At 52.8% G+C, this 25541-nt stretch overlaps 1 protein-coding gene across 15 annotated transcripts; it reads left to right on the top strand.

Annotated features, from left to right (window-relative positions):
- Positions 1–1361: 1361 nt before the first annotated feature.
- Positions 1362–24682, top strand: MED12 (mediator complex subunit 12). 15 transcript variants are annotated; one of them, XM_053891502.1, is made up of 46 exons: positions 1362–1687; positions 2225–2329; positions 2538–2729; positions 2866–3025; positions 4022–4203; positions 4391–4501; positions 4625–4879; positions 5243–5389; positions 5787–5886; positions 6011–6147; positions 6367–6498; positions 7093–7219; positions 7677–7906; positions 8365–8445; positions 8579–8749; positions 8952–9096; positions 9263–9313; positions 9647–9765; positions 9967–10110; positions 10590–10753; positions 10931–11062; positions 11485–11712; positions 11888–12032; positions 12207–12327; positions 12710–12811; positions 12917–13030; positions 13283–13458; positions 13645–13824; positions 15105–15176; positions 15632–15765; positions 15929–16090; positions 16606–16717; positions 16865–16954; positions 17439–17548; positions 17737–17872; positions 18141–18302; positions 19605–19979; positions 20209–20359; positions 20515–20720; positions 20886–20963; positions 21054–21108; positions 21184–21271; positions 23227–23452; positions 23762–23940; positions 24093–24174; positions 24407–24682. In XM_053891502.1, the coding sequence occupies exons 1-46, from the start codon at positions 1589–1591 to the stop codon at positions 24569–24571; spliced, it is 6633 nt and encodes a 2210-aa protein (XP_053747477.1). In that variant the 5' UTR covers positions 1362–1588; the 3' UTR covers positions 24572–24682. The 15 variants fall into 15 exon arrangements, with proteins under 15 accessions (XP_053747477.1, XP_053747481.1, XP_053747485.1 ...); XM_053891506.1 differs by having other exon boundaries at positions 23762–23896; positions 24407–24612; XM_053891510.1 differs by having other exon boundaries at positions 20515–20711; positions 23762–23896; positions 24407–24560.
- The last annotated feature ends 859 nt before the right edge of the window (positions 24683–25541 follow it).

Raw genomic sequence — 25541 nt, 5'->3', positions numbered from 1 at the left:
GTCAACTCCTCCCTCTCTCATCCTGAGAACCCAATCAGCTCTACGTGTGTTGTTTTTCCCAGAAGTGTCTTCCTTTCCATGAGCACAGCCACTGTGCTAAGTCAGCCTCTCATGCTCTGTAGTTGTGATTATTCCTAGAACCCACTAACTGGTCTCCCTTTCTAAAGGCCCCCCTGCTCTCTAACCCATTCTTCATCTTATTGCCAGATTTTTCTTCCCCCAAACACAAGATCTGATTGGAGATGCTGTTTATAGAAATTGTTTATTTAGCAAACATTTATTAAGCCCTAAATATGTGCCAGGCACTGTGCTTATGTTCTAACGCACCTTAATTTTCTGTGGGTTAAAATTCCTTAGGGTTAGTTGAAGTGTTACCTCTCCAAGTATATTCTCCTCTCCCCAGTCAGAAATAATATGGTCTTTCTACTGTGCTTCAATAGCATTTTGTTAGTGTTACTTTCATTTATTTGTTAGTTTTATTTTTTTTAAATTGTTGTCTGTGAGTTTTATTATAGCACTCTGTCTTTTAACGGGTGATGCCATTGCAGAAAGGGTACTGGCCCAAGAGTCAAGGAGACATCTTAGTCTCAGTTCTGTTACTCAGTACCTGGATAATATCGCACAAGTGAAAGTTTACTCTTTGAAAAATCAGCTTCCTCATCCACAAGATGGAGACAATTACAATCCCTAACAGTGGAGCTGTTTGCAGATTAAAGGAGATGATGTCTGGAAAGTATCTGACACTTAGTAGGTGCCTCTTTCGATAGAGCGAGTGTTCTTCTCAACCTGGAGTTCATGGACACTTAGGGGATGCATCGATAAGCTTTAAGGGCTCTAAGAATCTCCCTGGAAAGTATGCAACATTTTGTACACCTCTGCATTTTTCTGGGAAGAAGGGCCACAGCGTCTATCAACATCTTAAAGGAGTTGCCCACCAGAAAAGGTTAAGAACCTCAGTGCCAGAACCTAACGACCTTTAGGGATTAGAGCTGGCCTTTCAGGGTTTTAATAGGTGCTTTCTTATGCAAACAGTTTCTAATCTTCACAATAGCCTTTGAAGGAGGGAACAGTACACCCATTTTTCAGATGCATAAACTCAGAAACGAAGAAGTGGTTTTTACTAAGAAGGCAGAGTTCCTCACCAATGCAAACACCCTTGAGCACAGATTCCAAGCCAAGAACTGCGCGAGGCATCGGGAACCCAGTTCCAGCTAGAGCTCGGCGCGGCGGCCGCCTCCCGCCTCAAGGGGTCGCACCCCGCGGCACACCGCGCGGCTCGAGGACGTTTCGCAGATACTTGGGGAATGAAATCGATCTTGAGCCGCGCGGGCCCAAATGCTCCGCGGCCGCGGAGCTCCGCCCCACGCCGGGCTGGGCCCCGCCCCCGCTGCAGTCGGTATTGTCCGACGGTTCCCGGCGTCCCTCGGTTCCCCTCGGTAGTTTCCGGCAACGATCGAGAGTTTCTAACGTGCCCCCTGTTGTCTCTCGGCTGCCGTCCTCCCAACCGCCGCCCCCCTTTTCGGTTCCCTCTCCCCCTCCCCCGTCCGCCGGCCCCGGCTGGCGCCTCTGGCGCTACGGGCTGGGCAAGATGGCGGCCTTCGGGATCTTGAGCTACGAACACCGGCCCCTGAAGCGGCCGCGGCTGGGGCCTCCCGATGTGTACCCTCAAGATCCCAAACAGAAGGAGGTGCGTTCAAAAATCGGGGCTCTGGAGGGGCCTGAGGCAAGCGATCGGCATAAGAGGAAGCGTTGATGGTTTGGGGAAGGGGGGGCGGGGCGGTTTGGTGAGAGCCAAAGTCCCAAAAGGGGTAAGAGTAAAGTGGGCTGGTGTGGGAGAGTGCGACCTGGGTGGTGGGGGTGGGTTCCCGGGTGTGAACAGGGAATGGTGTAGGGGCCACGCTGGAGGCGCCCCCTTCCACACACAGACACCTCAGAAAGTTGTCTGAGGCAGCTTGGTGAGCTGCAGCTGCTCGCAAGCTCGCAAGGAAGAGTGATGTTGAGAGAGCGCTGGGTGATTGGAAATCTTAGTGGCTGTGGGGGTGAGGGTGGGGTCCAAATGAATATAAGGGCCTAGCTTTAAATAACAATCTGTTCTACTCAGAATCCTCCTCCTACCTTTTTTTCCCCCCCCGTTGTTCCCTTCTCTTCTCCTGCCCTCCTCTCCCACCACCACCACCACCCCCAAGGGGGGAAAAAAAGCTAAAATGACGTTTTCCTGCCTCAGGATGAACTGACGGCCTTGAATGTAAAACAAGGTTTCAATAACCAGCCTGCCGTCTCTGGGGATGAACATGGCAGTGCCAAGAACGTCAACTTCAATCCTGCCAAGGTGAGACAACCCTGCCAGGCTGGGGGAAAAGGCTGGAAGAATCTGAGAGGGAGCAAAGGCCCTGGGTTAGGAAGACCTAAAGGGATGACCTAAATGGCTGAGGTTTCCTTCGTAACCTAATGCTGCCACATTGGCATTTGCCCATCAAAGGCATGACCACCCCTCTGCCCCTTCTTTCCCACCCCGACATATACTTTTATTCCCTCAGATCAGTTCCAACTTCAGCAGCATCATTGCAGAGAAGTTACGCTGTAACACCCTCCCCGACACTGGTCGCAGGAAGCCCCAAGTGAACCAAAAAGACAACTTCTGGCTGGTGACTGCACGATCACAGAGTGCCATTAACACCTGGTTCACTGACCTGGCTGGCACCAAGCCACTCACACAACTAGCCAAAAAGGTGAGGTACTGTTTCGTCTTCTTCAGGCCAAGGTTAGGAGCATGGGTACGAAGTACCATCCTATTCTCAGATTAAGCTATGTGGGTGCCAGCTTGTGGAGGTAATAGAGGTCTCACTATTTGCGATGTTCATCCAGGTCCCCATTTTCAGTAAAAAGGAAGAAGTGTTTGGGTACTTAGCCAAATACACAGTGCCTGTGATGCGGGCCGCCTGGCTCATTAAGATGACCTGTGCCTACTATGCAGCAATCAGTGAGACCAAGGTTAAGAAGAGACATGTCATTGACCCCTTCATGGGTGAGTAACTCCTAATACCAGGGGTCCCACCACCTATCTCATCAAGGAGTGATAGATGCTTGGAATCATTCCCCTTCCTCCTCTGTATTTCTTGCTCCTTTTTTTTTTTAACTATTTTGTAAGTTTGTTTATTTTGAGAGAGAGCACGCACATGAGCAGAGGAGGGGCAAAGAGAGAGGGAAAGAGAGAATCCCAAGCAGGCTTTGTGCTGTGAGCACAAGCCCGACGTGGGGTTTGGTCCCATGAATTGTGAGATCATGACCTGAGCTGAAATCAGGAGTTGGACACTTAACCGACTGAGCCACCCAGGCACCCCTGTATTCCTTGCTTCTGCTGTATCTTGCATTCACTCAGTTGGTAAACATTGGGTATCTTGACTATCCACTATGTGCATGTACTGGGCTATCAAGGTGACCGGTACCTTATTCCTGCCCTTAGGATGCTTATAATCGGGTAAGGATGCTAAGGCATATGTGTGAATCACATAATTATATGTAGGAAGTGTGTGTGTATGTATATACACAGTATATATATTTAAGTGTCAAAAGAGAAAGCAGAAGGTTTTTTGAGACTTCAGTGGACAGAAAGATTACTTACAATTTTTTAAAGTTTATTTATTTTGAGAGAGAGACAGAGAGAGTGAGCAGGGGAAGGGCAGAGAGAGAAGGAGAGAGAGAATCCCAAGCAGGCTCTGCGCTGTCAGCTTGGAGCCCAGCATAGGGCTGGAACTCACGAACTGCGAGATCACAGCCTGAGCAGAAACCAAGACTCGGCTGCTTAACCAACTGAGTCACCCAGGTGCCCCAGAAAGATTACTTTCTTCTGGGGACACCTGGGAAGGCTTTAGGAAGGTGGCATTGGACTAGAGCCTAAGAGGATGAATAGGATTTTAGAAGTATGGTAATTGGGGGCGTGGGTGCTGGGGGGTAGGGGAGACAGAAGATGTCCTAAGGGGAGAGAGGGTATAAAATAGCCCTTTTCCCATCTTTCTCCTAGAGTGGACTCAGATCATCACCAAGTACTTATGGGAGCAGCTGCAAAAGATGGCTGAATACTACCGGCCAGGGCCTGCAGGCAGTGGGGGCTGTGGTTCCACTATAGGGCCTTTGCCCCATGATGTAGAGGTGGCAATCCGGCAGTGGGACTACAACGAGAAGCTGGCCATGTTCATGTTTCAGGTAGGAAGAAGGGCATGTCGTGCAAGCCCTTGGTGGAGCCTGGCCTCACATTCTGCCAGTGTAGGACAGAATCTGCCTGCCAGTTTGCCCCAGCCGTGGTTCTTTTCCTCCTTTCATTTACTTTATCTGCCTTAGCTCTAACAGTCCCTGGGTACATGGATACTCTTCCCACCCCTTGCATTCATAGGATGGAATGCTGGACAGACATGAGTTCCTGACCTGGGTACTTGAGTGTTTTGAGAAAATCCGCCCAGGAGAAGATGAGTTGCTTAAACTTCTGCTGCCCCTGCTGCTTCGAGTAAGGCCTGGGATTTGCGGGGCGGGGTGGGGGCGTCTAGGGAGGCTTGGAGGAGGAGGAATAAAATGTGAGTGCCATGTCCCGTGGGGAAAACTAGGGGTTTTGATCGGCATGTCTTCACAGTACTCCGGGGAATTCGTTCAGTCTGCGTACCTCTCCCGCCGCCTTGCCTACTTCTGTACCCGGAGACTGGCCTTGCAACTGGACGGTGTGAGCAGTCACTCCTCCCACGTTATGTCTGCTCAGTCGACAAGCACACTGCCCACCACTCCCGCTCCTCAGCCCCCAACTAGCAGCACACCCTCTACACCCTTTAGTGACCTGCTGATGTGCCCTCAGCACCGGCCCCTGGTTTTTGGCCTCAGCTGTATCCTTCAGGTAGGCACTGGGTGGGCCCAAGGAAGTAGGGAGAAGCATTCTGAGAAGATTTGGGTGTCTGTCCTGGAGAATGGGGGGATTCTAAATTGGAGGTGAAAGCAGGCACCGGGTACTTGCGTGGGGATTGCTGCTTTTCATTCATGGGGTGCTGGTTCCTTTTCAGTTAGTTTCTTCCCGGGATGAAATAGTAGGCCCAAAGCCTTTTAGGAGAGTGGATGAGGGGAGGGGCTCAGAGATGGAGTGGTACTACTCTCAGGGCTCAGAATAACATTGGATCGGAAACCTAAGGGTTGGCTCTTATAATGGGATTCTGGAGACACAGACATGGTAACTGAGTTTGACTTAGCTGTTCCTGTCTGGCAGACCATCCTCCTGTGTTGTCCTAGTGCCTTGGTTTGGCACTACTCACTGACTGATAGCCGCATTAAGACTGGCTCACCACTTGACCACCTGCCTATTGCCCCCTCCAACCTGCCCATGCCAGAGGGCAACAGTGCCTTTACTCAGCAGGTAAGTCTCCCCAATAGCTTGGTACCCCCGGATTGGGATGTGAAGGTGAATTGCTCTTTCAGCAGTAGTGACTTGGGGGTGCCTGGGTGGCTCAGTCTGTTAAGCGTCTGACTCTTGATCTGGGCTTAGGTCATGGTCTCATGGTTTGTGAGATCAAGCCCTGCGTCGGGCTCTGCGCTATCAGCACAAATGGGATTCTACTTGCGATTCTCTCTCTCCCTCTCTCTCTGTGCCTCCCCCCCCACTCACACACACACACTCTCTCAGAATAAGTAAATAAACTTAAAAAAAAACAAAAGAAATAATGACTCGGAGTCTGGTGCTATTCTCTTAGCCTGAGCCCTGACCTTATGCATGCCTTGGTGCATCTTTAAAGCCTTCCTTTTCCATGTCGCAGGTCCGTGCAAAGTTGCGTGAGATTGAACAGCAGATCAAGGAGCGAGGACAGGCAGTTGAGGTTCGCTGGTCTTTTGATAAGTGCCAGGAAGCTACTGCAGGTGGGTGCCAGAGGACAGATGGAAAGAAGGATGTTTGAGGAAAGAATGGTAAGGACATATAGATCTGAGAGTTGGAATGCATCAGGTCTCTAGTTAAGGCCCCTTTACCACTTTTCCTCCTGAGGCTTCACCATTGGACGGGTGCTCCATACTTTGGAAGTGTTGGACAGCCATAGTTTTGAGCGCTCTGACTTCAGCAACTCTCTTGACTCCCTTTGCAACCGAATCTTTGGATTGGGACCTAGCAAGGATGGGCATGAGGTAAGCGAGAAGGGGAACAGAAGGAGAAAAAAGCATTGCAAGAGCAGCAGTGTATATGAGGGGAAGACATGGAGGGGCACCAAGACCAGGGATGTCCGAAGAGACTATCTTACCGGGCCTAGGATGGTGTTAAGATGGGGCTCAGTCTTGAAGAAACTGAAGCTTGGTTCTTTATCCTCAGCCCTACCTTACTCACCCCCAACTCCTTTTGGTCTCCAGATCTCTTCTGATGATGATGCTGTAGTATCATTACTGTGTGAGTGGGCTGTCAGCTGCAAGCGTTCTGGTCGGCATCGTGCTATGGTGGTCGCCAAGCTGCTGGAGAAGAGACAGGCCGAGATTGAGGCTGAGGTTAGGGGACAGAGATAAGAGAATGCGATTGGCTGATGGGGCAGGGGCAACTGGGGCTGGAGACCAACTGAGCTGGAAGTGGAACCCAAGTTAAAGATGTGGGAATAGGGGCGCCTGGGTGGCTCAGTCGGTTAAGCATCCAACTTTGGCTCAGGTCATGATCTCATGGTTCGTGAGTTTGAGCCCCCACATTGGGCTCTCTGCTGTCAACGGGCAGCCCGCTTCGGATCCTGTCTCCCTCTCTCTCCGCCCCTCCCCCCCACACTTGTGCACCATTTCTCTCTCTCTCTCTCTCTCTCTCTCAAAAATCCATAAACATTAAAAAAATAAAGTTGTGGGAATAAAGAAGTGGTAGGGAATCTAAAGGGAAAGTTGAGGACATAAGGCCAAAGTAGAAAGGAGTAGATTGGTGCTAGAGTTAGGGAAGCAGTCAAAGCTTCAGTTGGGAGGCAGGAATGAAAATGGAGGTCAAAGCAGAGATGGGAGTGAAAAGCTTGGGGTGGAGGCAAAACAGGTGGTAGTTCGTGCATTACACGTGGAGAAGTAAAGACCCGGGTCAAAAGCAATGCTATGGTTTGTTCTCTCATCTTACAGCGTTGTGGAGAATCAGAAGCTGCAGATGAGAAGGGTTCCATTGCCTCTGGCTCCCTTTCAGCTCCCAGTGCTCCCATTTTCCAGGATGTCCTCCTGCAGTTTCTGGATACCCAGGCTCCCATGCTGAGTATGGACCCCTGCTACTCTCTGGTTACCTCTGCCTAGACCCACTTACCCGCCACTGTCACCAGGAAGCATAACTAAGGGCTTTCTGGTATATATTTCTGTCTTGGGCTTTATGCAGAATGATTTTTGGACATAATTCTAGTCTTTGATCATCTTACAGTTTAATGGAATAAAGAAATAAAAAGAAGAATAAAAACAAGAACATACGATGGAAGCATTTTCACATATAAATAGCAGCAAGGATACTGTATTCCTTTCCAAGATGGGGTGTGGGGCAGGAGGGGGTGGTAACCAACTGTGCTCTGTCTCTCAACAGTATTGGGGTGTTTCTTTTTTGGGGGGATAATTCCTCCTGCCTATCTCAGGTACTCTGGGAGCACTGTGCCTTAGGTGTGTTTCTCTCCCTTGCTACCCATCTCTTGTGATCTCAATTCCTTTTTTCTCATTCCCTCCTGCAGCGGACCCCCGAAGTGAGAGTGAACGAGTGGAGTTCTTTAACTTGGTACTGCTGTTCTGTGAACTGATTCGACATGATGTTTTCTCCCACAACATGTATACCTGCACTCTCATCTCCCGAGGGGACCTTGCCTTTGGAGCCCCTGGTCCCCGGCCCCCCTCTCCCTTTGATGACCCCGCTGATGACTCTGAGCGCAAGGAGACTGAGGGCAGCAGCAGTAGCAAGCTGGAGGTGAGTGGGCTGTGCCTGCGCTAGCCAGTTTCTTCTGACATTCCCATCTGGCTCCCAGTGTCCTCTGCGAATCTCTTACCTAATAGCGACGGTAGTATTTGCTTAGTGCTTTGGGGCCGGCAAAGCCCTCTCATACAGAATCTGAAGCAGACTCCAGGCTCTGAGCTGTCAGCACAGAGCCTGACGCGGGGCTGGAACTCATGAACTCATGAACCGCGAGATCATGACCTGAGCCGAAGCCGGAAGCTTAACTGAATGAGCTACCCAGGCGCCTGCACCCATTTTAAAGCTGAAGGCAATGGCCCGTGGCGCTTGTGTGACCCATCAAAAGCTTGAGCACAGAGCCAGTGCTTTTCCCAACATGGTCTCCTCTCTCTAACTTCCCTGTCAACTTTTCTAGATGGTGGGGAGCAACTCCCTGGGGCTAAAGCAACCTTGCTTATGTTCTGTGCCCTCAGGACCCAGGGCTCTCGGAATCTATGGACATTGACCCTAGTTCCAGTGTGCTCTTTGAGGACATGGAGAAGCCTGATTTCTCAGTAAGTTAGTTAGATCCCTGTGTAGAAGAATTCAGCTCCTGAGGTCCTCCTGTTACACCTCTTTGGGGAGTTTCTTTCTGCCCCTTGCCCCCTTTTCTTCTTCTAAATGTTCTGCCCTTTTGCCTTATCTTAGTTGTTCTCCCCTACTATGCCCTGTGAGGGGAAGGGCAGTCCATCCCCTGAGAAGCCAGATGTTGAGAAGGAGGTGAAGCCCCCACCCAAGGAGAAGATAGAAGGGACCCTCGGGGTTCTTTATGACCAGCCGCGGCACGTGCAGTACGCCACACACTTTCCCATCCCCCAGGTACTGTTCCCCAAGCACCTGAGACCATCCATTTTGAGCCCAGGTTTCTGTCCAAGCAGTGTGCCGAGGGGTTGGAGCTGGTCCTGAGGGTGTGGCGTGCTGGGAAGGACTGGAGCACTGGGGTGCTGAGGGGCATGGAGCATGCTTTTAAGAGGAGGGCAAGAGATCCATGCTGGAGTCTGACGGTGCTGCTGGGATGCAGGAGGAGTCATGCAGCCATGAGTGCAACCAGCGGTTGGTCGTACTGTTTGGGGTGGGAAAGCAGCGAGATGATGCCCGCCATGCCATCAAGAAAATAACCAAGGATATCCTGAAGGTTCTGAACCGCAAGGGGACAGCGGAAACTGGTGGGTTTGAGGCTCCTTGAACAGCTCTCCCCAAAAGAGTGCCCTAGTCAGTCTCCCCTTCCCCAGCACAGGGAACCCCCAGTTATGTCCCAATGTCCTGTCTCTTAGAGTCTCCTGAGAGCTCTAGTCCTTTTGAAACTTCCCCCCTCATTCCCCCCCTCTGCAGACCAGCTTGCTCCTATTGTGCCTCTGAATCCTGGAGACCTGACATTCTTAGGTACCTCACAGTAAGCCCCGTACTGCCCGCCCTCCCTCTCCCTTCCCTCCCTCGACCTAGCACCTCCCTGTATGTATGCCTCAAAGGTCCACGTAGCCTGTGGTCCTCGAAACCTTTGCTTCACTGTCCCCTTCCCTTTATCCCTTCCCCAACCCCTCCTTAACCCTCCCTTCCCTTCCCTTCTCCTTTCTTCCCTCACACCCTTCCTCCCTCCCTTCCTTCCCCTGTCCCTCCCTCCCCCCACCCGTAGCCTTCTCTCCATACCCCCCTCCCTACCCCTAGTCAACTAGTTATCTTCCCTGTCCTGACTGTCCGTTTCAACTGTCCCCTCAGGTGGGGAGGACGGGCAGAAGCGGAGGCGCAACCGGCCTGAAGCCTTCCCCACTGCTGAAGATATCTTTGCTAAGTTCCAGCACCTCTCACATTATGACCAACACCAGGTCACAGCTCAGGTGTGGGCCTAAGTCCAGCCCCCTTCCCACATTCTGGCGTCCTGCCCTGTTTTCCTTTCCTCCTTATCTTCCCCCCCCCTCCCCCCCCCCGCCGGCAGGCTAAGCCTCCCGGTCTCATCCCCTTCCACCACCATCCTTTCTTGCTTCCCTGGTTCTTCCCACCTCTCTCCACTCCCGTCTCACTCACACTGCCCTTATCAGGTCTCCCGGAATGTTCTGGAGCAGATCACGAGCTTTGCCCTTGGCATGTCATACCACTTGCCTCTGGTGCAGCATGTGCAGTTCATCTTCGACCTCATGGAATATTCACTCAGCATCAGTGGCCTCATCGACTTTGCCATTCAGGTGGGGAAGTGGGGGAGACGGGGGTGGAGGAAGGAGTCTGTGCCGGATAGGGTCACCAGGTCAGGAGTAGAGGCTCAAGCCGGTATCCTGGGGCTACTTGGAGGGGCAGAAAGGCTAGCATGGTGGGGGCTGGAAGGTGAAGTGGAATATGAGCTAAAAAGGCAGGAATAGAGGCTCAAGTGCTCCGCAGGGAGGCCCAGGAGATGGATTAGAGCGTTGGGCACAGACTGTTCTCCCACTGCGGAGTTCATAGAATTGTATCCTAGAGACTGGTTAGATCATTGATGCGGCTTGTGTCGTTAGTAGAATAAAGGACAGTGTCATATGGCAACAGAGCTCTTCTAGACTGAGGCAACTCCAGCAGGAAGGGGCCCAGGCCTGCCTTGGCAGTGCCCTAGCAGGAAGGAGGGGTTACCTATACCATGTAGGGCCTCTTCTCATTTTTTCCTCTCCCCCACCCCCCACACTCACTCTGCTAGCTGCTGAATGAACTGAGCGTAGTTGAGGCCGAGCTGCTGCTCAAATCCTCGGATCTGGTGGGCAGCTACACTACCAGCCTGTGCCTGTGCATTGTGGCTGTCCTGCGGCACTATCATGCCTGCCTTATCCTCAACCAGGACCAGATGGCACAGGTCTTTGAGGGGTAAGCAGGGCTTCGGCAGAACGTGGGGGGCTCTCACTGTGGGGAAATGCATGCCGTTTGGGTGGACAGGGCGAGAAGGTTGCCAAGAGCCTTGAGCCCATCCGTGTGTGGGGACCTTTGTGCCTTGGCCTGTGCACACCACCCGCTGAACCTCCTGACCTTGCTCCCTCGTGACAGGCTGTGTGGTGTAGTGAAGCATGGGATGAACCGGTCAGATGGCTCCTCTGCAGAACGCTGTATCCTTGCTTATCTCTATGATCTGTACACCTCCTGTAGCCATTTAAAGAGCAAATTTGGGGAGCTCTTCAGGTAAGAGAGGTGGGAGGTGAGAGTGGAGAGCAGGACCCTGTCCCATCTCCTTTCTGTTACCACTCAACTCAGGAGCAGAGCACAGCCCGGGACCCTGCTGTCCCTGCAGGGCCATTTGGGAACTGTGTCCTCCACAAGTTCTTGGTTCCTAAAAGTAGGCCTGCCTCCTTCTCTTCCTTATCAGCCTGGCCTCCAGCCCATCTCTGCGGGGCCCACAGTCCTCCTCCCTGCCTGCAGAGGCCCCTGTGCCTTACTCTCCCTGAGGCCCTTTCCTGACCCATCTGCTTTGTCCCATCTCCCTTTTTGTTGTCCCAAGGTCACTGGTCCCTCACTTTCTTTCTTTCCTCCCCTCTCCCGACCATCCCCACTACCTCACCAGATCTTCTTCGACACTACTATCTCCTTTCTCTCCCCCACCGCAGCGACTTCTGCTCCAAGGTTAAGAACACTATCTACTGCAATGTGGAGCCATCAGAATCCAACATGCGCTGGGCGCCCGAGTTCATGATCGACACTCTGGAGAACCCTGCAGCTCACACCTTCACATACACGGGGCTAGGCAAGAGTCTTAGTGAGAACCCTGCTAACCGCTACAGCTTTGTCTGCAATGCCCTTATGCACGTCTGTGTGGGGCACCATGATCCCGATAGGTATGGGGCGTACTGAGTGAGGAACGGGCACCGTGCTCCTGCCTGATATTGGGAGGGATGAGATGCCTGGGAGGTACTGCAACCTTGGTTATTGCTGGGGTGGTGATGAAAAGTTAATGAGTCTGAGGTTTTGTGGAACAAGGGCTTTCCTGAGGGCATTTGTACTTCTCCCCAGGGTGAATGACATCGCAATCCTGTGTGCGGAGCTGACCGGCTATTGCAAGTCACTGAGTGCCGAATGGCTAGGAGTTCTTAAGGCCCTGTGCTGCTCCTCTAACAATGGCACTTGTGGTTTCAACGACCTTCTCTGCAATGTGGATGTGAGACTTGGGCCGGGGTCCTGCTGGGGCACGGAACGGTTACCAGGGCAGGGGACCGGTCACAGTAATCAAGGTAGTAGGGGAGCAGAGCTATGTCGAGTGGAGGCGTACCATTTTGACTTGGCACCCTGTCTGCACACTGAGTCCGGGGTGTCCATCTGCTTTTTCCTCCAGGTCAGTGACCTGTCTTTTCACGACTCCCTGGCTACCTTTGTTGCCATCCTCATCGCTCGCCAGTGTTTGCTCCTCGAGGATCTGATTCGCTGTGCTGCCATCCCTTCACTCCTTAATGCTGGTGAACTGCCAATCCGTAACCCCTAGAATTTCTGGACCCCGAGTTTTGCTATGCATTCGATGGCCCCGTTTCTCATCGTTTGGTGCGGGGCTCCCCGCTTTCACCAGAGGCCAGTCCTGTGGTGTGTCTCAGGCTGGGAGCGGCCTCTTTCTAACCTGGTGTCGGCTGCCCTGATCTTTCCAGTTTTTTTTTTTTTTTTTTGACCTTGCGAGGTACTCCCCTTATACTGCAAGACAGTTCGCCTCTCTACCTCTCCTCCAGCATTATCTGGTTATTTCTCCTTTTGCGTGACCTCGTCTTCCCTCTCAGGCCCTCACCGCTCTCGAAACCACGTACGGTCTGCCTTCACCCTGTCCAATTGGCTCTGTTTTCCTTTTTTTAGCTTGCAGCGAACAGGACTCTGAGCCGGGGGCTCGGCTTACCTGCCGCATCCTCCTCCACCTTTTCAAGACACCTCAACTCAATCCTTGCCAGTCAGATGGGAGTAAGTGACCCGGATCTGAGTTGGCGGCAGGGCAATAGAAAGCTCTGCTACCCCACCCCCTGCCATTTCTACTTTTGCTTCCCCTGATTTGAGCTCCCTCCGCAGACAAGCCTACCGTAGGAATCCGGTCCTCCTGTGACCGCCACCTGCTGGCTGCCTCTCAGAACCGCATAGTGGATGGAGCTGTGTTTGCTGTTCTCAAGGCTGTGTTTGTGCTTGGTATGGGGGTAGGAAGGGAGTGGTGCCAGAAGTGTGTGTAGGGTGGAGTGCCAGCTAAACTACAAAGGACAGTCTTTCTCTCTCCTGAAGGTGGTCTCTCTGCCCTTTGGGGGAGGCGAGGAGGGAGGGAAGTATATTTCTGTCCTGTAGGGCAGGATTTGGGGAGTTGCTGCTTCTGTGGGTTCGGGGTGGGTCTCTACACCGTGTTCAGATCTCACTCTGCCCTCCCTATCTCCTGCCCGTGAACCACAGGGGATGCGGAACTGAAGGGCTCAGGCTTCACTGTGACAGGAGGAACAGAAGAACTTCCAGAGGAGGAGGGAGGAGGGGGCAGTGGCGGTCGGAGGCAGGGTGGCCGCAACATCTCTGTGGAGACAGCCAGTCTGGATGTCTATGCCAAGTACGTGCTACGCAGCATCTGCCAACAGGTCAGTCTCACCTTCCCCCCATACCTCCTAAGTGCCTTGATACAATATAGTCCTGTTTCCAGCCACCATCATGCCACCTTCCTGCCATACGTCGTGTCCCTCACCAAACCCCAGCCCATCCCCGCCCCCCTTACTCCTTACCCCACTCACTGGTTGCCCCAGTCCCCTGATTATCAGCTTCTTCAGGAATGGGTAGGAGAACGTTGCCTTAAATCACTGTGTGAAGACAGCAATGACCTACAAGACCCGGTGTTGAGTAGCGCCCAGGCTCAGCGCCTCATGCAGCTCATCTGCTACCCACATCGATTACTGGACAACGAGGATGGGGAAAACCCCCAGCGGCAACGCATTAAGCGTATTCTCCAGGTAGGCCAAGGTGATGGGGGTCTTAGAGGAAGCAGTGGGGCCCGGGCCTGGGGTGAAACAATGGGAACCCTGAGAGAAAAAGAGGGAAGGAGTCAAGTAGGAAGGTGAACAAGGATGTGGGCAAAAGGTGGTGAGAGAAACAGCCCTGACATGGGTTTAGAAGTCAAGCTCATATGGTTTAGACTCTGGAGTAAACTGTCGGGTGAGGGCACAGCTACCTGGAGTGGGACCATAGCTTATCAGTGGGAGGCATGACATCTGGGAAGCCTAGTTTTGGGCCTCACTCATCTGGCGGCTCGGTAACTAACACAAGTACTACTGAATAGCTCCCAGTTACTGTCTGCTTCGTGCCAAGTATCGTGCTCATCCCTCTGTGCACATTTTCTCGTTTAATTCATACAACCCTGTAAAGTAGGTAGGAGTAGCTGTGTTTGACCAATGAGGGGACAGACCGAGGCTTGAAGAGGTTAAATAGTTTGCCCAAGGTCCCACACTAGTAAGTTTAGACTCAGCATGGGAACCCAGGTGTCCCTGTGCCTTTTCTGCCTCGCCGCACTGCTTCAGACATGTAGGTAACTGGGGGGTGGGAAAGTAAAGCCATTAGGTAGGAAGAGCTAAAGGAATGAGGTCTTTTCAGCCCAGAGGAGATAATGTCAAAGAGAGATTAACTCACAGTAGCCTTCGGGTCTGTAAAGGACTTTGAGCAGCTGGTTTAAAACAGGAGAAGCAGGCTTCAACTTTCACATCAAGGATTTAGGGCAAGCGTTAGGCAGAACTTCCTGATGCTAAGGAATGTGAGGCTCTGGAACAGGAGACCGGAGAGAGATGTGAAGCCTTTCTCGAACCGCTTTTGAAATAGGATAGGATTTTTGGGGCGCCTGGGTGGCTCAGTTGGGTAAACATCCGACTTCAGCTCAGGTCATGATCTCACGACTCATGGGTTCGAGCCCTGTGTGGGACTCTGTGCCGACATCTGAGAGCCTGGAGCCTGCTTCAGATTCTGTGTCTCTCTCTCTCTCTGCCCCTCCCCCACTCATGCTCTGTCTCTCTCTCTCTCAAAAATAAAATACAAACATAAAACAAATTGAAATAGGATAGGGTTTTCAACCATCTTGGATCATTTCGGTGCAGTCTTTCCAAAAGACTGGGACGTAGAGGTTCCTTTCAGACTAGTAGGCATATGTGTCTCAAGGTTATGAGAGATCAGGAACTGGCCTCGGGGTGATAATAGCTGGGGGTGTCAGTGGTGACTTAGTGTGGGGGTGGTGTCTCTGTCACAGAACTTGGACCAGTGGACCATGCGCCAGTCTTCCTTGGAACTGCAGCTGATGATCAAGCAGACCCCTAACAATGTGAGTGGTGCCCGGCACCCTCTTTCCCATGCTCACGTCCAGCTCCATGTGCCAGGGAGGTGGGCTACCATAGAAGAACCTGTGTCCTGCCCTTGGGCTCTTGAGCTGGGAGACATAAGAGAGTGTGGGAAGATGGCCGACGCGTGGGGCCGATGAATAGGGAAATGGGTTGGGAGGGTTGGGGCTCTGAGCTGTGGGGGAAGGTTGATGGCGGTGATGGTGGTGGAGGCTGTTTCTGTGGTCACAACGGTAAGGAGGCATACAAGGAATAGACAGTGGTTAATTGGAGGAATACAGAGGTGCCAAAGGGCACAGCTCCCAGCAGAGTTGTGTCTCTACCCTCCTGTTACCCTCCTGATGCCTTTCTCTGCCCTCACCTCCTATCCCTCCTACCATCTATTTTCCATTCACCCCCAGTCACTATTTAGCACCCCTGTGCCTTTTACCCTCCCCAGGAGATGAACTCCCTCTTAGAGAACATCGCTAAGGCCACAATCGAGGTTTTCCAACAGTCGGCAGAGACAGGGTCGTCTTCTGGAAACACTGCAAGCAACATGCCTAGCAGCAGCAAGACCAAGCCTGTGCTCAGGTTGGGTAGAAACGTGTTAGGAACCCTCCCCGTATGGGTTTTTCTTCTGGTAGTGTAAATTATTTCAGCCTCATGGAGCTACTAGGCATGTCCCTCGAAGGATGGAATGTCCCATCCCTTGCCTGACTCCTCTGGAACCCTGTGTACTCCGTCTGTCTTCTAGCTCTCTCGAGCGCTCCGGTGTATGGCTGGTGGCCCCCCTCATTGCCAAACTGCCCACCTCAGTCCAGGGGCATGTGTTAAAGGCTGCTGGGGAGGAATTGGAGAAGGGTCAGCATCTGGGGTCCTCTTCCCGCAAAGAACGCGATCGCCAAAAGCAGAAGAGGTAAAGCAGAGGGGACTGGAATTGAGGGGTAGACAGGAGAGGAGGCAGGCCCAGGGCAGAAGAAAAGTTGTGAGAAGTTGGGACAGAGGGGTGGGAATAAAAACCACAGAAGAGTGGAAAACCAGAGGGTAGGAGGTGGGCATGGTTGAGCAAGAGGCTAGAACTTAGGAGAGTGGAGTTTGGGGCTTGGAGTGATAGGGTTGGAAGTTTCCTGACTTCTATCCCATGGTCCCGTTCTTTTTCTTTTTCTTTTTCTTTCTCTTTTTCTTTTTCTTTTTCTTTTTAATGTTTATTTATTTTCTAGAGAGACAGAGCGTGAGCAGGGGAGGGGCAGAGAGAGAGAGAGGGAGACACAGAATCCGAAGCAGGCTCCAGGCTTTGAGCTGTCGGCACAGAGCCCCACATGGGACTCAAACTCGCGAACCAAAAGATCATGACCTGAACCAAAATCAGGCACTTAACCAACTGAGCCACCCAGGTGCCCCCCGTTCTTTTTCTTTTCCTCCCTTCTCCAGCATGTCCCTGTTGAGCCAGCAGCCCTTCTTATCCCTGGTGCTGACATGTCTGAAAGGGCAAGATGAGCAGCGTGAGGGACTCCTCACCTCCCTCTACAGCCAGGTGCACCAGGTACAGGTCTCTGGGACTGCAGAGCTGGGCGGGAGGGCAGAGAAGGTGCACCAGGAACCTTCGATACTTTCTCATCAATGCCTTGGGTGTTTGGGGATGGAAGCGAGAAGATCCCTGAGCCGTGTGTTTTCCTTGTTTCTGTCTCAGATTGTGAATAATTGGCGAGATGACCAGTACTTGGATGACTGCAAACCAAAGCAGCTAATGCACGAGGCGCTCAAGCTGCGGCTCAACCTGGTGAGAAGGCAGCCGGGGACAAGAAAGAAGCGGGTAGCACTAGAATTACACCGCAAAGAAGCCCCCTGCCTGGGGGAGGGTGGGCGCAGAGATGGAGGGCCCAAGTTCTTCTGGGTCTTCAAGTATTAACTTGTCCCTCCTAAGGATGCAGGACCTAAAAGTGGTTGAGGGACTGGATCCTTACAGGGACCCTGCCTCGGTATCCCAGATTCTGGATACTAAGCCCTAGAAACCCACTGTGGAATGCTGAATGGGATTCTGGACATCCTTTCGTCCAGCTCCCATCATTTTAGAAGTCAGGAAACCGAGGCCCAGAGGTGTCAAGAACTGAGTCATTGGCCTGAAATCACGTAACAAATCATAACTACAGCTAGACCATGGCCTAATGTGTCCTAAGTCGCAACCAAGCCAGGTTCTAATGTAAGCTTTCCCTGAATGCTAGCCTTTGCCCCTGAGCCATCTGACTGACTTGTGGCCCTGGCAGGTGGGGGGCATGTTTGACACGGTGCAGCGCAGCACCCAGCAGACCACGGAGTGGGCTGTGCTGCTCCTGGAGATCATCATCAGCGGCACTGTCGACATGCAGTCCAACAAGTAAAGCATCCCCACCCTCTTCTTTCAGTTTTTTACCCGAGAGGAACTCCCTTCCCCCACCCCAGGTGCACGACCCGCCAACCCGCTGCGATCCGTGTAGGTGTCCCCACTCGCGTCCCACCCTGAGGCTCTGGTCTGTGTCTTAGCTTCTCTCCTTCTCGGGTTTTCTCCCTGACTTTTCATCACAGCGAGCTCTTCACCACTGTGTTGGACATGCTGAGCGTGCTCATCAATGGGACCCTGGCTGCGGACATGTCTAGCATCTCTCAAGGCAGCATGGAGGAAAACAAACGCGCCTACATGAACCTGGTGAAGAAGCTGCGGGTGAGTAGAGGAGGCCTGGGCGAGGCTTGAGGGGACTGGGATCTGGGTTCCCTGTCCCCTGACTCTGGGGGTGCCGAGTAGCCTCAGGGACTCCATCCTGGCCAGAGCCGCCCACACTCCCCTTTGACGTCCACTTTCTCGTTCGTATTTGTATGGCGACGGTTTGCTCAGTGTCTTTTTCCTGCCAGGTTCTGGGCTCTCCCCAGAGACTTCTAATCCCTCTTTTTCCGTGTCCTTGAGCTCTCATCCCATCTTCCTCTGCCCGCAGAAAGAGTTGGGGGAGCGTCAGTCGGACAGTCTGGAAAAAGTTCGCCAGCTGCTGCCACTGCCCAAGCAGACCCGAGATGTCATCACATGTGAGCCACAGGGCTCCCTTATTGACACCAAAGGCAACAAGATTGCCGGCTTCGATTCCATCTTCAAGAAGGAGGCACGTTCCATTTTCCTCCCATCCCCACACCTAGCCTTTTTCCCCCTCTGGGCAAGAACTTTCCCTGCATTAACCTTGTGGCTGCGACAGGCTCATCAGGCCAGGGAATCCATCGGGCTCTGCTGGTGGGAGCCATCTCAGGGGTGTTCAGGTTATCACTGAATTTCTTTATTAATGTTTCTTTATTTTTGAGAAAGAGTGTGTGTGAGCAGGGAAGGGCAGAGAGACGGGGAGACAGAGAATCCCAAGCAGGCTCCATACTGTCAACGCAGAGCCCAGTGCGGGGCTCACACTCACCAGCTGTGAGATCATGACGTGAGCTGAAGTCAAGAGTCAGACACTTAACTGATTGGGCCATCCACGCGTCCCATGATCACTGAACTTTTTGTACATTTCTGCTCCCCATCATGGGAGTCTCATCCTCTTTCCTCAGTCTCTCCCTTCACCTCTGCCCACCATCCCCACCCACCTTTTGATGTACCACCCATTTCCCAGCACCCTGTCTTCCTCTTTCCTCTGCCCCACCTGCCTCCTGGCCGCCTCCACCCTTGCCTGTACCCCGCCCATCTGGCCAACTGCCATATCTCTTTTATCCCTGCACTCCTCTGCCCCTACCTACCCATCTCTGCACAACTTTCTCTGTACCCTCTGTCAGTTGCAGTATTTGTTGAGTAACCATAATCATTGTGGAGAGCAGAGAGAGAGAGGGGAAGGAGGATGCAGAGTCTGAAATCTACAGTCCAACCCAGTCATATATACATTGTCTTCATTTCTTTTCCCGGCCCATCTGTCTTTCTGAGTCTCTCTCCCTCTCTCTCTCTCCCTCCCTCTCTCTCTTTCTCTCTCTCTCTCTCTCTGCCTGATTCTCACTTTGCTTTTCTCTGTATCTCTTCACTCGCCTTTTTGTCTCTCTCTTCCTGTTTTTCTCTGTCTCCCTGTGTCTGCTTCTGTCTTTGCTTGTCTTTAGTCTCTCACCACCTTCCTGTTTCTGACCGTGTCTTCCTCTGAGTGTCGGTGTCTGTCTCTGTTGCCCCTGCCCATCGCCCTCTCCCCTCCTGTCTGTCTTCCCCATGAGTGTGCATGTGTGCTGGTATATATATATATATATATATATATATATATATATATATATATATATATCCGTGTCCGGCTGTCTTTCTCTCACCGCCTCCCCTGAATCTACCCCTGACTTTTTTCTTCTTTTGCTGCCAACAGACATTTCCCCCTCCCTTACCAGTCCTCAAGGTCTATCTTCTGTTTTCCAGGTCTCAGCAGCTCACTGTTTCTCATTTTCTGGAGCAGGGTCTACAGGTTTCCACCAAACAAAAGATCTCTCCCTGGGATCTTTTTGAAGGCTTGAAGCCATCAGCACCACTCTCTTGGGGCTGGTTTGGAACAGTCCGGGTCGACCGGCGAGTGGCCCGAGGAGAGGAACAGCAGCGCTTGCTGCTCTACCACACGCATCTGAGGCCCCGGCCCCGTGCCTATTACCTGGAACCACTGCCACTGCCACCGGAAGATGAGGAGCCCCCTGCTCCCACCCTGCTCGAGCCTGAGAAAAAGGCTCCAGAGCCCCCCAAAACTGACAAACCTGGGGCCGCTCCACCTAGTACCGAGGAACGCAAGAAGAAGTCCACCAAGGGCAAGAAACGCAGCCAGCCAGCCGCCAAGACAGAGGTTAGCACGGCCCCCCACTCCCCTGTTATGCTTCTTCCACAGCCCCCCTCTCTCCGTGATTCTGTACAGTTTCTGATTCCTGGGGGCGGGAGTGGGGAGGTGGGGATGAGGTGCCATTGGAATTAAGAAGATTAGCCACATGGGTCTAGCTCCTCTTGACCCCGGATACCCCTTACCCCACCCCACCCCGCTGCGGTCCACTCACCCTCATCCTCTGCTATTCACACAGGACTATGGAATGGGCCCAGGAAGGAGTGGCCCGTATGGTGTGACAGTGCCTCCAGACCTCCTGCACCACACGAACCCTGGATCCATATCCCACCTTAGCTACAGGCAGGGCTCCATAGGCCTGTACACCCAGAACCAGCCGCTGCCGGCAGGTGAGTGCCAGCCCCTAGGACGGAGGGTTACCCGAACGTTCCTCCTGCCCAAGGGAAGATGCCATATCTGTGAGGATCTGTGGATGACCTGGACACTGAGCAGGGGATGAAGGGGGATGAGGAGCCTAGAGAGGTCAGCCCACTCCCCTTTCCAGGTGGCCCTCGTGTGGACCCGTACCGCCCTGTGCGATTACCAATGCAGAAGCTGTCAACCCGACCACCTTACCCGGGAGTGATGCCCACGGCCATGACTGGAGTCATGGGACTAGAACCCTCCTCCTACAAGACATCTGTCTACCGACAGCAGCAGCCCGCGGTGCCCCAAGGACAGCGCCTTCGCCAACAGCTCCAGGCAAAGATAGTGAGAGGGGCAGTAGGGAGGGCCGTCAGGGAGAGGGGATTTTGAGGGTCACGGGACTGAGGACACACATGGGATCTTCACAAGGACTTGCAGAGTGGGAGATAGGAGAAACGAGATGGCGGAAAGCATTTCCTGAGTTTGAGTTTGTCTCCTTTTTCCTTTTAGCAGAGTCAGGGGATGTTGGGACAGTCATCTGTCCATCAGATGACTCCCAGCTCTTCCTACGGTTTGCAGACCTCCCAGGTGAGGGCACGAGAGGGTGAAGAGCCAGGGGCCTTAAGGCAGGCTGCTGTGCACACTCTTGGCCCTGACCCCCTCTGTCTTTCTCTGCAGGGCTATACTCCTTATGTTTCTCATGTGGGATTGCAGCAACACACAGGCCCCGCAGGTACCATGGTGCCCCCCAGCTACTCCAGCCAGCCTTATCAGAGCACCCACCCTTCTACCAATCCTACTCTTGTAGATCCTACTCGCCACCTGCAACAGCGGCCCAGTGGCTATGTGCACCAGCAGGCCCCAACCTACGGACATGGGCTGACCTCCACTCAAAGGTACCCAGGGCAGTGGGGGCCATGGAGACACACTGAGATGACAGGGAAAACCCATGCCAGGAGGTGATGGGACTAGTCAGAACATTCAGCAAAGCGAAGAACACTTACCTGGCCGCGAAATGCCGGAGCTGGAAGGGACCCTGGTGACCAGTAGTCTCATATCTGCTTGCCCGATATTTCTTCGAGGCCCAGAGAGGGGAAATCATTCACACAACTATGATGAGGAAAGATCCTGGGTTCTTAGATGTACTGTGTGGTAAGGAGTCATCAAGTCAGTAGTAGAGCAGTTCTACACTGGAACAGACTGGCCAACCAGCCCTCCTACCATGCTGAATGCTCCTCACGCCTTAGTTAAGACATGGGAATTATATCTTGAGGCTTTGCAGCTTAGGATTTAGAATGCTGGGGAGTGGACTGGAGGAAAAGTCCTTTAATTTAGAAGTATCAGTTGAGGCGCCTGGGAGGCTCAGTAGGTTAAGCATCTGACTTCAGCTCAGGTCATGATCTTACGGTTTGTGAGTTCGAGCCCCGTGTTGGGCTCTGTGCTGAAAGCTCAGAACCTGGAGCCTGCTTCAGATTCTCTGTGTCCCTCTCTCTCTGCCCCTCCCCTGCTTGTCTTCTCTCTCTCTCTCTCTCTCTCTCTCTCTCTCTCTCTCTCTCTCTCTTTTTCAAAAATAAATAAATAAATAATTGATATGTGTCAGTTGCCCGCTGTGTGGCCAGTGTGGCCAGCACTGCGCTGGGATGGGGTAAGGTGAGTAGAGATTTTAGAAAATACAAAGTCCCTCACCACAGGGAATTTTTAGTCTAGCTGGGAAGATGAGACACGGAAAAACATTTAAAAAACACGATGAGGAGAGATATAATCAGGTGCGCAGTCGTGTGCTGTGAAGTACATGGGAATTCAGAGAAGGTATGAGATCATGGCATCGTGGGCCTGAGTCATCAGAGAGTTTCACGAAGGGGGTTAGATCTGAGTTGGCCTTTTTTTGTTTTTTAGTTTATTTCTTTTTGAGAGAGAGAGCAGGGGAGGGGGAGAGAGGGGGGAAGAGAGAGAATCCCAAGCAGCAGGGCTCAAACTCACAAGCCATGAGATCACGACCTGAGCCAAAGTCAGATGCTGGACCGACTGAGCCACCCAAGCTCCCCTGGAGTTGGCTTTTGAAGGATCACTGTGATTTGGATTTGTGGAGTGGAGGATCAGGAAGTGGAGTCCAGGTAGAGGACATAGCATGAACAGAGACATAGGAACCAGAGTGAGGGGGGTGGCTGGGAGGATAGGAAGAAGAGCTCGGATAGAGTGTAAAATTCATGCTGGGGCAGTAGCAGGAGACAGGCCAGGGATGGGCAGGCTGGTATGGGGCCTTGGGTGCCTGATACAGACTTGAGACACAGTCCCACCAAGAGCTCTTTTGATCAGGAAAGCCATATGGTGTGTTGGTGTATTGACAGATTAACATAGGATGCAGGCATAGGATGCATAGGGAAGGCGAAGGAAGACCAGAGACAAGGGGGTCCAGTCGGTAAGTAGCCTGTTGCAGTGATGTACATGGGAAGGCACGAGAACAGTAGAACTCATATCTTTCATAGTCTGGAACGTTATCGGTGGACCACCATCAACAGCAACAGAAACCACCTCAGTGGGTGTTTATAGAATGTCTATCCTGGGCTGAGGCCGTTTTTCGTTTCCGTAAGAGAAAAACAGCTAAAACAGGATTGGAAGATTCTTAACCATGGAGGTTATGAGGCACTAAAATGTGGTGTTGTCTTTGCCCCTTATTCCCCAACCTCGAAATCTGTCTGAACCCAAGGGGTCCTTCTGGTTAGTGATAGGAGGAATGAATGAAGTGCCTTGTTGATGTTTCTTTCCGTTCAGGGACCCAGGACTTCTACTTCTACTCCTATGTCCCTCCCTCCCTCCAGGGCCTTGACCTTTGGACCACTTGTCTTTGCAGGTTTTCACACCAGACCCTGCAGCAGACACCCATGATAGGTACCATGACACCGCTGGGCGCGCAGGGCATCCAGGCCGGCGTTCGATCGGCTTCCATCCTGCCTGAGCAGCAGCAGCAACAGCAACAGCAGCAGCAGCAGCAGCAGCAGCAGCAACAGCAGCAGCAGCAGCAGCAGCAGCAGCAGCAGTACCACATCCGGCAGCAGCAGCAGCAGCAGATCCTGCGGGTAAGGCCCTGGGATGGCAGCTGGGCCCTAAGAGCCTCAGGAGGGGAAGAGGCCGCAAGCGCCTCCAGGTCAAGCCCCTCCAGGTCAAGCCCCTCCAGGTCTGGCAGAGTGGCTGTGGCACGCAGCAGGGGCCTAAGGAGTCGCTTTCCTCCCCTCCCCCTTCTGTTTTCCGGGGTTCCTGGTGGAAGAGATTTGGGAGTTGTCTGGTGGGAGGAGGGAGGGCAGTGGCCCCGGGTCCCCTCCCTGCTGCCGCTTCTGGGGCTCAGCTCCTTTGCTCCCCTTAGATGTATCTATGTCTTGTCTTCACAGCAACAGCAGCAACAGCAGCAGCAGCAGCAGCAACAGCAGCAGCAGCAACAGCAGCAGCAACAGCAACAACAGCAACAACAGCAGCAGCAGCAGCAGGCGGCCCCTCCCCAGCCCCAGCCCCAGTCCCAGCCCCAGGTAGCTGCTGGACTACGACCCCTGGCTCAGGGACAGCTGCCCAGGTTGGGCACACAGCCAGTGAACTGGGATGGGAACAGTGTTCAGAGGGTTAGAGGTGGGAGGCAAAGGCCTAGCGCTCCAAAAAGGGGGTCAGGAGATGGGGAAGGACACAGAAAGTTCAAGTTCAATCTTCCACTCCCCGTTTCCTCCTCAGTTCCAGCGCCAGGGGCTTCAGCAGACACAGCAACAGCAACAGACAGCAGCTTTGGTCAGGCAACTCCAACAACAGCTCTCCAGTAAGCCTGCTTTCCTCCCCGAAGAGAGCCCCCCCAGGGGACTGAATGGGGGGGAGGGGGGAGGGGGGAAGGAGGATGTGGGGAGGAGCTGAGCTGACTGCTTCAGGCCCAGGTTGTAGGGGGATGGATGCATGGCGTCCCATCCCTTCCCTTGGTACCTGAGTAGCTTTCCTCGTGCATACCCACATCCCTGCTTGGTCTCCCACCCCTGATAATCTCTGATTTTTCACAGATACCCAGCCACAGCCCAGTACCAACATATTTGGACGCTACTGAGCCACCTGGAAGAACCGCTTGTGCACTGGATGTGGCCCCACCCTTTCCTCTCAATTCCCAATCTCCCTCTGGGGCTAGCACCAGTAGTGGTTGGGGCTCTTCCCTCAGGCTCCATTTTTAATAAGTTTTTAGTATTTTTGTTAACGTGAGGCATTGAGCTGTTGGGTTTTGTATATTATTTATATAGAGACCCCAGAGCTGTTGCACCCAATACACAGAGCTTCTTTGCAAAGGGAGTGTGTGAGTTCTGCATGTCCGGTAAGGGCGGGCTCTCCGGAGAGTGCTGGGGACTGGACTAACCAGTCAGAGCCTCTGTTCCATTCAGATCAAGTCCCCAGTTTACCGTCTATCCCCTAAATTCCTTGATTCTAATTGGATTGCTACTCTCTCCTTCCTTCTCCAGCCTGGCAACATATTATATAGGTGTGGGCCCTGAGGTTTTTTTTCCCTTTTTTTAATGTTTATTTATTTTTGTGAGAGAACGCAAGCAGGGGAGGGGCAGAGAGAGGGGGAGATAGAGGCTCGGAAGCACACTCCGTGTCAGTGTAGAGCCTGACTTGGGAGCTTGAACTCGGGAACTTCGAGATCATGACCTGAGCCTAAGTCAGATGCTTAACCATGCTTAACCGGCTGAGCCACCCAGGTGCCCCAAGGGCCCTTAGTTTCTTAAGAAGGGCAGCTTACCTTCTCAGTGAGGTGTTGCAGGTTCTCTATAGCTTCTCTCCATGAGGGATATACCACTGGGATGGGGGAAGGCCAGTGGGGGGTGTGTGGGGGGGGTAGGAATTGGTGGAACCCGATTCTTCTTCCACCCATCCCACAAGCTTCAGGGTGGAGGGTGTGACAGACACTGCCTACCCTTGTTGCCACCTTGTGCGCTCCCTGTTGGGCACCAAGCAGTATCCTAGACGGAGCACTTTCCTGAGAATTCCATTTCTGAGATGAAGACTTGCCCTCAGGTGGCAAGTGTCCCCATGGAATTGGTGGTTGAAGGTTGGTGTGGTTATAGGAGGAAGAGAGACCCAGTAACAGGAAGGACCCTTTCCTCTCTCTGCTCTGTTGCTGGAACTCTTTGTTTTTCCAGTGACCCA

The sequence above is a fragment of the Panthera pardus genome, unplaced genomic scaffold (assembly GCF_024362965.1).
Source record: "Panthera pardus isolate Hobbes unplaced genomic scaffold, ASM2436296v1 HiC_scaffold_27, whole genome shotgun sequence".
In the NCBI taxonomy this organism is placed as follows: domain Eukaryota; kingdom Metazoa; phylum Chordata; class Mammalia; order Carnivora; family Felidae; genus Panthera; species Panthera pardus.
This window is presented reverse-complemented; position numbering and strand designations above follow the sequence as displayed.

Bases quoted from the DNA above. Each gene is read 5' to 3' on its own strand.
- MED12 (XM_053891496.1), top strand. From the start codon at position 1,589: ATGGCGGCCTTCGGGATCTTGAGCTACGAACACCGGCCCCTGAAGCGG. The intron at 12,812-12,916 runs GTAAGTGACCCG...CTCCCTCCGCAG, and splicing joins TCCTTGCCAGTCAGATGGGA to ACAAGCCTACCGTAGGAATC. The intron at 21,272-23,226 runs GTACCCAGGGCA...TTGTCTTTGCAG, and splicing joins GGGCTGACCTCCACTCAAAG to GTTTTCACACCAGACCCTGC.